This window comes from Engystomops pustulosus, chromosome 7, assembly GCF_040894005.1.
Source record: "Engystomops pustulosus chromosome 7, aEngPut4.maternal, whole genome shotgun sequence".
Classification (NCBI taxonomy): domain Eukaryota; kingdom Metazoa; phylum Chordata; class Amphibia; order Anura; family Leptodactylidae; genus Engystomops; species Engystomops pustulosus.
Window position 1 is genome coordinate 11,777,467 of NC_092417.1, and position 8,213 is coordinate 11,785,679.

Consider the following 8,213-nt stretch of genomic DNA (forward strand, 5'->3'; position numbering starts at 1 on the left):
GAAAGTTTGAGCTACAATGATAAAACATACAGATTCAACTTAAATGGCACCTACCACCACAATTCTTACCTATAAAGGTAGATCAGGTAGTAGGTGGATGAGTGGGACGTAAGGATAGCCCTTTTCCAAAACGTCCTCCATGACAGCCCACTTGGAGGATGCCCCTTGACCTCTGTAGGGACAGGAAGCAGAGAGGTTAAAGGCCTCCCCCCGCATCCTCCCGCCAGTGTCTTCCTGTCCCTACAGAGGGCAGGTAGAGAGGGTCTCTCCAAGTGGGGGGGGGAGGGACGTTTTTTTCTGCCAGAAGGCACTTACCTGGGGTTACGCCGGCCTATTGCAGGTCGTAGTTCCCCTCCGGATCGGGGCCACGGCTGGACTTTGCTCCCGGAGGTTCCTCCCTGGTTCTGGTGGATCCGGCCTTCCGTCCTTCACCCGCGGCCGGGCTGGGCTTACGCGAGGACGCGCGGCGCCTGGGGGAACTCCGGAACTTGCGGAGGCCGCTGCACTGCCACCTGCATGGGGATGGGCTCCCCGATAAGGTATTTAATGAAGTGGGTTGCTAGTTTTGGCGTCCGCTTGTGGTATCACAGTGTACTGTTGGTTGTGCCGTCCCAGACTTTATTTACTATGGCTGATGAGGCAGACTTGGGCCTACTCCACCCTTCTGGTCACGTAAGTGGTGCTGTATGGCATGGTCTTATGATATCTATGATACATATTGAACCCCAAGTTAGTTAATTTCCTCACCTTTTCCCCTTAGGATAAGGAGCAAGGGTCTAAGGGGAAAGGCAAAGAGGACAGACCCGAAAGGTCTGAGAAACCCAGCAAGTCCGATCGTTCCATCAAGAGTAGGACCTCTGCTAGGAAATGTAATATGTGTCTCCAGGTTTTGCCCTAATCATACATAAAACCCATATGCAGACCCTGTATTGACGAATTTATGCGGGCTGAAAAAGTTTCATTCATGGATGAGTTAAAATCCTTTATTGAAGATAAGGTGGTAGCATCAGTGGCGTCAGCTACACAAAAAGATCCTCCTCCTAAAAAACCTAGACTGGCGGATATCTCTTCTTCAGATGAAGAAATCTACGATTCAGAGGGTCCGTCCTGTTCCCTGGCGGATATTGAGGAGCAAGATTCCCAGGACTTCAGTCAGAGATTGGATTCTCGTCACCTGTTTCAAATAGATGATCTGGATAACCTCTTGAAGGCGATCCGTGAAACATTAAATATCGAAGAGGAAGTTCCTTGTATGTCTCGGGAGGACGAGTTGTTCGGGGGCCTAAGGGCTAAAAAACAACGTGTTTTCCCGGTTAACGAAACCTTGAAAGGGTTAATTACGGAAGAATGGAAAGACCCAGAAAAGAAGATCCTAACTTCTAAAAGCTTTAAGAGACGCCTCGTCTTCGATCAAGAGGTCTCTAAAGTTTGGGACTCTGTTCCGAAAGTAGATGTGCAGGTGACGAAAGTGGTCAAAAAAACAGACCTTCCCTTTGAGGACTCCGCACAGCTCAGGGATCCTATGGACCGAAAATCCGACGCTCTTCTTAAAAGAGCCTGGGAGATGTCGATGCTTAGCTTAAAATCCAACATATCAGCTACATCTGTTGCAAGGACCCTCTACTTTTGGCTGAATGAACTGGAATAGCATATTAGAGAAGGTACCCCCAGAGCGTCCCTACAGGACAGCATTCCGCTCTTAAGATCTGCCACAGCATTCTTAGCAGATGCCTCCGCCGAGGGCGTTCGCTTCGCTGCAAAAGAAGGAGCGTTAACAAACGCAGCAAGAAGAGCCTTATGGCTGAAACAGTGGGGCGGCGATATACGATCAAAATCAAAACTCTGCAGCATCCCATTTACAGGTGATTTTGTTTTCGGTCCAGAATTGGACAACATCTTAGAAAAAGCTTCAGACAAGAAGAAAGGGTTTCCAGAAAACAAAACACCCTCCAGGAAACCTTCCTTTCGTCCCTTCAAGAACCCTAAAGATTCCTTTCGTGGGAAAGGTAAACAGGGGCGCTGGAGCTATCCTAAGGGAGGCAGAGGTAGGGGGTTTCTGTTCTCCAATCCTCCAGACAACTCAGGGGGAAAGAAGCAATGACGCCAGAGTGGGGGGGGCGTCTTCTACAGTTCATCACTCAGTGGACAGATATTACCTCAAATCCTTGGGTCTTGAACATTATCAGTTCCGGTTACAAAATAGAATTCAGCACCTACCCCCCTTCAAGATTTATTTCTCCATCACCCTATTCTTCTTCTTCTACCCATTTTCTTATTTGGCAGGAAGTATCATCCCTCATTCATTCAGGAGTGGTGATTCCAGTTCCTCAGGACCAAGAAAGTTGGGCTTCTACTCTCCACTATTCCTGGTCAAGAAACCAAACGGGTCGAATCGGCTGATCATAAATTTAAAATCCCTAAACAACTTCATCACCTACAGGAGATTTCACATGGAATCGGTAAGATCCGCTACTCAGCTTATATATACCGACCACTATATGTGCACGATAGACCTTCGGGACGCCTACTACCACGTTCCTATTCACCACTCTTCTCAAAAGTTCCTCAGATTTTCAGTCTTTTCTCCAGAGGGTTCTATCCTCCACTTTCAGTTTCGGGCTCTACCCTTCGGTATTTCCTCAGCTCCGAGAGTTTTTACAAAAATCATGGTGGAGGTTGTTGCTTTCCTGAGGCTACAGAAGGTGTCTATTGTGCCATATTTAGACGACCTTCTGATTATAGGGAAGAACAGATCAGATCTTATTACAGCAAGAGATTTTACCATGAGGAAACTCTCAGATCTGGGGTGGATAATCAACACCCAAAAATCCGATCTGTCTCCCTCCACTCACAAGAAATTCTTAGGAGTAATGTTGAACTCTACTCTCATGATGTCCTTTCTCCCGCAGGAAAAAGCCGACGGTCTAAGACTTCAGATCCGCTCCTTCAGGAGGAAAACCTCCGTTACAATCAGAGGAGCAATGAAAGTCCTGGGTCTCCTTACGGCCTGCCTCCCATCTGTAGCTTGGAGCCAGAGCCATTGTCGCACTCTGCAAAGCTGGATCCTCCGTTCCTGGAACCGGAGAACCTCGGGATTGGACAAAAAACTCATCATTCCATCCACGGTAAAAAGAGATCTGCAATTGTGGTTGGAGGTAAAGCATCTGGAGAAAGGGGTTGCCTGGCACTGCTTTCCGTGTCTGACCATCACGACCGATGCAAGCAGTCTGGGCTGGGGAGCAGTCTTCCCTTCGCACTATGCCCAGGGATCCTGGACCCCTTCACTTGCAAAGAAACCATCAAACTATCGGGAACTTCGAGCCGTCTGGGAAGCCTTAAGGTCCAACCCTCTTCTAGTGAAGAATCGGCATGTCCACATACTGACAGACAACACCACGGCGGTGTCTTACCTAAGACGACAAGGAGGTACGAGGTCAGTAGCTCTTTCCTCCCTGACTCGCACCATCTTTTCCTGGGCAGAAGAGAACATACTCTCTCTTTCTGCAACTCACCTAAAAGGAGTTCTGAATACGGAGGCAGACTTCCTCAGCAGGAGAGTGATCTCTCCCAACGAATGGTGCATGAATCGGGAAATCTTCGACCAGTTGACAGATCTCTGGGGCACTCCGCGAATCGACTTATTCGCCACAAGGGAGAATTCAATGTGTCATCTATACTTCTCTCTGGAGGCAAGGGAGCCGAAGGATCGACTAGACGCCTTCAGTCATCCATGGACCGAACCTCTCTCCTACGCCTTTCCCCCTATTCCCTTGGTCGCAAGGGTCCTCAGGAAGATCCTTATGGACCAGGCAAGGGTAATACTCATCTGCCCGAACTGGCCAAAAAAGGGCTGGTACCCTCTGCTGACATCCCTGGCCATCCAGCAACCGGTGATATTGCCTCCGAGGAAGGATCTTCTGCGTCAGGGTCCTATCCTACATCCAGACCCGGAGAAGCTTCAGTTGGCGGCTTGGATCCTGAGTCCGACTTTTTAAGATCGCAGGGCCTTTCCAGAGCGGTGGTAACCACACTTAAGGCAAGTAGGAAAAAAGTTACTTTTAACATATATCACAAAATTTGGAAGAAATTTGTGTCTTTTTGTGGGAATGATCCTCCATCTCAAATCAACTCAAATATTTTCCAGATCCTGGACTTTCTTCAGAAGGGCCTGGAATTGGGCCTATCCACTAGCACCTTGAAGGTGCAGGTCTCGGCCCTGGGAGCCTTTTTCGATTTCCCCTTGGCGGACCACAGGTGGGTTAAACGTTTTATCTCGGCCTCCTCCAGAATCAGACCTCAGATTCTCAAGAGGACCCCTACGTGGGATCTCACCCTAGTGTTAGACGCTCTTTCCAGACCTCCTTTCGAACCTCTGGAGAGTTCTGGCATTAAAAACTTAACGCTAAAAACTACTCTACTGATTGCTGTTACCACAGCCAAGAGATTGGGGGAGCTCCAGGCTATTTCCATCAGAGAACCCTATATGCGCATTCTTCCTGACTGTATTGTTCTTACTCTAGACCCCGGGTTCGTTCCCAAAGTGGTATCAGATTTTCACCGGAACCAGGAGATTACCCTCCCGTCCTTCTACGAGAATCCTTCTTCTAATGACGAAGCCTCATGGCATCTTCTGGATGTAAGACGTGTTGTACTAGCGTATCTGCAGGCTACAGAACCCTGGCGCATTGATCATAACTTATTTATTCAATTCCAGGGGAAAAATAAGGGGAGAAAAGCTTCCAAGATTTCGATAGCAAGATGGCTTAAGTCGGCTATTTCCACATGCTATACATTACAAGGGAAGGAGGTTCCTACTAATCTAAAGGCTCATTCCACCAGGGCTATGTCAGCTTCCTGGGCCGAAAGAAGAGGCGCATCACTTGAGCAGATCTGCAAAGCGGCCACCTGGGCCTCAACATCCACATTCATTAAGCATTACCGTCTGGACTTGCCAAGTTCGCAGGACCTCTCCTTTGGAAGGAAGGTTCTACAGGCGGTCATCCCACCCTAGAGTTTCTACTAATTTGGTAGATCTCCAAGTGGGCCGTCATGGAGGACGTTTTGGAAATGGTGAATTAGTACTCACCGGTAATTCGGTTTCCATCTAGTCCTCCATGACGGCCTATATATTTTCCCTCCCTATGGTTTTGCTGTACCATAAATGTATGTGAATATTTAACATACAAATAAAAAAATTTTTCTTTACCTTCCACCGGTGTAGTTATTTGGTAGACACTGGCGGGAGGATGCGGGGGGGAGGCCTTTAACCTCTCTGCTTCCTGTCCCTACAGAGGTCAAGGGGCATCCTCCAAGTGGGCCGTCATGGAGGACTAGATGGAAACCGAATTACCGGTGAGTACTAATTCACCATTTTTGGGCTAATCCTCACGTCCCGGCTAGCTTTAAGAAGATAGCCTCCTTTCTCCGCCTACCACTGCATCTTCTGCGCGCAGCTCCTCGGAGCTGTGGCCGCGCACCCGCAGGCCTGCGTTCTGAATAACCATTTATTATATTTTGGTAGATCTGACTTTTTGTGACGTGGAGATATGTAGCATGTCTAGGATTTAACTTGTTTATTTTTATATCAGTTCTTGGGAAAGGTGGTGATTTGAACTTTTTAGGTTTTATTAAATTTTTTAAATATATTTTTCAGACCCCACCCCGCCCTACGTTACTTTAACTGTAGGTTGTCCGATTGGTCCTACCATATACTGGCAGTACAGGCAGTCCCTGGGTTTGTTCTTAAGTTAAATTTGTATGTAAGTCAGAACTGTATATTTTATAATTTTAGCTCCAGGCCAATTTTTTTTTTTTTTTTGTCCTTGTGTCAATAATATTTTTCAAAAATTTTTTGATATAATGGGAAGAAGGATTATCAATAAAACTTCATTACAGACACCTTACAGCCGATCATTGCAGCCTCGGACTAGAGTAATGTACCCAGAGATCTTCAGCAGAGGTCCGTCTTTAAGTGGGGTGTCCTTAAGTAGGGGACCGCCTGTACATGGGGATTTTTCACATCATCTATTACAATGCGCAAATTGCACATTGTAATAGAGTGGCTAAAACGAAACGTCCTCGGATCTTTGTATGACGCCGGGCTGTCACGGTAACGGGTTGCTGCTCCTCTATGACATCACTGGGAGCAACAATCAAAACAATAATGGCGGCACCCATGCGTCTTTTAAATGGCACCGGTAGGGAATCAAAGGGGGTTCTCCAGAGGTTGAAGAACATGGCTGCTTTGTTCCAAACCCAGTGCCCCTCCTGACCATTGGTAGTGTGTGGTGTTGCAACTAAGCTCCATTCATTTCTATACAGCTGGGCTGCAATACCTGCACACACCATGGTCAGGTGTGGTGCTGTTTTTGGAAGAAAGCAGCCATGTTTTTCCACCTTGGGAGAACCCCTTTAACACCCACGATGTGATGGGTGCCAGTGCCGATCACGGGTGTTAGCGGTGGGCGTTTGCTGTAATCTGCAATCTTCGTCTGCAGTTAGGAGCGAGTGTCTGGCAGAACAGTAGGTAATGTGAATGAGTCTCCAGCTGCGCCACGTTATTCCCCAGCTGCTCACATCTGTCCAAACAACCCCCGGGGCCCCAGCCCTCCTCATCCCCCAGCCCCAGCAGTCGCTTTAATTGTTTATGTTTCTATGGAGAAATTTCAGCAAATATCCCGAATTCCAAAGTAACTTTTCTTGGCGTTCTTGGCCCTCTCAGAGGTGCCAGGCGTTACACTGAGCACTATATACCAGGCTCTGCATCTCCTTATTACTCTGTATCAGATTATACTATGTGTGTAGGGGCCTCCTCTACCTGTACCTGACACATTAGATTGGCCAATCACTCCCAACAACTTCAATCTAATGTATAAGGGATTCCTGCAGAAGGTAAGATCTTAACGTAAGACTTGTTGGCGAGGGAGAAGGATATCTGATCCGTGTGTTCCCGAGGAGATCACAGAGTTGTCAGTAGTCTACTCCTCTCTGCTTATGAGAAAACATGCATGCTCAGCCAAGTGGAGTGTGCAAGTGTATGGAGATCAGACGACTTTCATAACTCTCTAAGCTGAGTTACATCCAGAGCTGCACTCACTATTCTGCTGCTGGTGTACACACATGGCATTACTTATCCTGCACTGATCCTGAGTTACATCCTGTATTATACACCAGAGCTGCACTCACTATTCTGCTGCTGGTGCAGTCACTGTGTACATACATGACATTACTTATCCTGTACTGATCCTGAGTTACATCCTGTATTATACTCCAGAGCTGCACTCACTATTCTGCTGCTGGTGCAGTCACTGTGTACATACATGACATTACTTATCCTGTACTGATCCTGAGTTACATCCTGTATTATACCCCAGAGCTGCACTCACTATTCTGCTGCTGGTGCAGTCACTGTGTACATACATGACATTACTTATCCTGTACTGATCCTGAGTTACATCCTGTATTATACCCCAGAGCTGCACTCACTATTCTGCTGCGGTGCAGTCACTGTGCACATACATGACATTACTTATCCTGTACTGATCCTGAGTTACATCCTGTATTATACCCCAGAGCTGCACTCACTATTCTGCTGCTGGTGCAGTCACTGTGTACATACATGACATTACTTATCCTGTACTGATCCTGAGTTACATCCTGTATTATACTCCAGAGCTGCACTCACTATTCTGCTGCTGGTGCAGTCACTGTGTACATACATGACATTACTTATCCTGTACTGATCCTGAGTTACATCCTGTATTATACTCCAGAGCTGCACTCACTATTCTGCTGCTGGTGCAGTCACTGTGTACATACATGACATTACTTATCCTGTACTGATCCTGAGTTACATCCTGTCTTATACTCCAGAGCTGCACTTACTATTCTGCTGCTGGTGCAGTCACTGTGTACATACATGACATTACTTATCCTGTACTGATCCTGAGTTACATCCTGTATTATACACCAGAGCTGCACTCACTATTCTGCTGCTGGTGCAGTCACTGTGTACATACATGACATTACTTATCCTGTACTGATCCTGAGTTACATCGTGTATATAATTGCTTTTGTTTTATAACATTTTTATAATATTTAGTTTTATACCTGTTTAACCTGTATAAACGCATTAATCATGTGGAACCTGCAGGCACTGGTAGAGATAGATATTTTGTTTATTGCATGGTCTACGCAGATCTATGACATGATGT

General features: G+C 46.8%; 1 protein-coding gene across 1 annotated transcript; it reads left to right on the top strand.

Annotated features, from left to right (window-relative positions):
* Positions 1-1,797: 1,797 nt before the first annotated feature.
* On the top strand, positions 1,798-5,287 carry LOC140069980 (uncharacterized). Its single transcript, XM_072116313.1, has 3 exons — positions 1,798-1,862; positions 2,332-4,254; positions 4,521-5,287. The coding sequence occupies exons 1-3, from the start codon at positions 1,798-1,800 to the stop codon at positions 4,606-4,608; spliced, it is 2,076 nt and encodes a 691-aa protein (XP_071972414.1). The 3' UTR covers positions 4,609-5,287.
* The last annotated feature ends 2,926 nt before the right edge of the window (positions 5,288-8,213 follow it).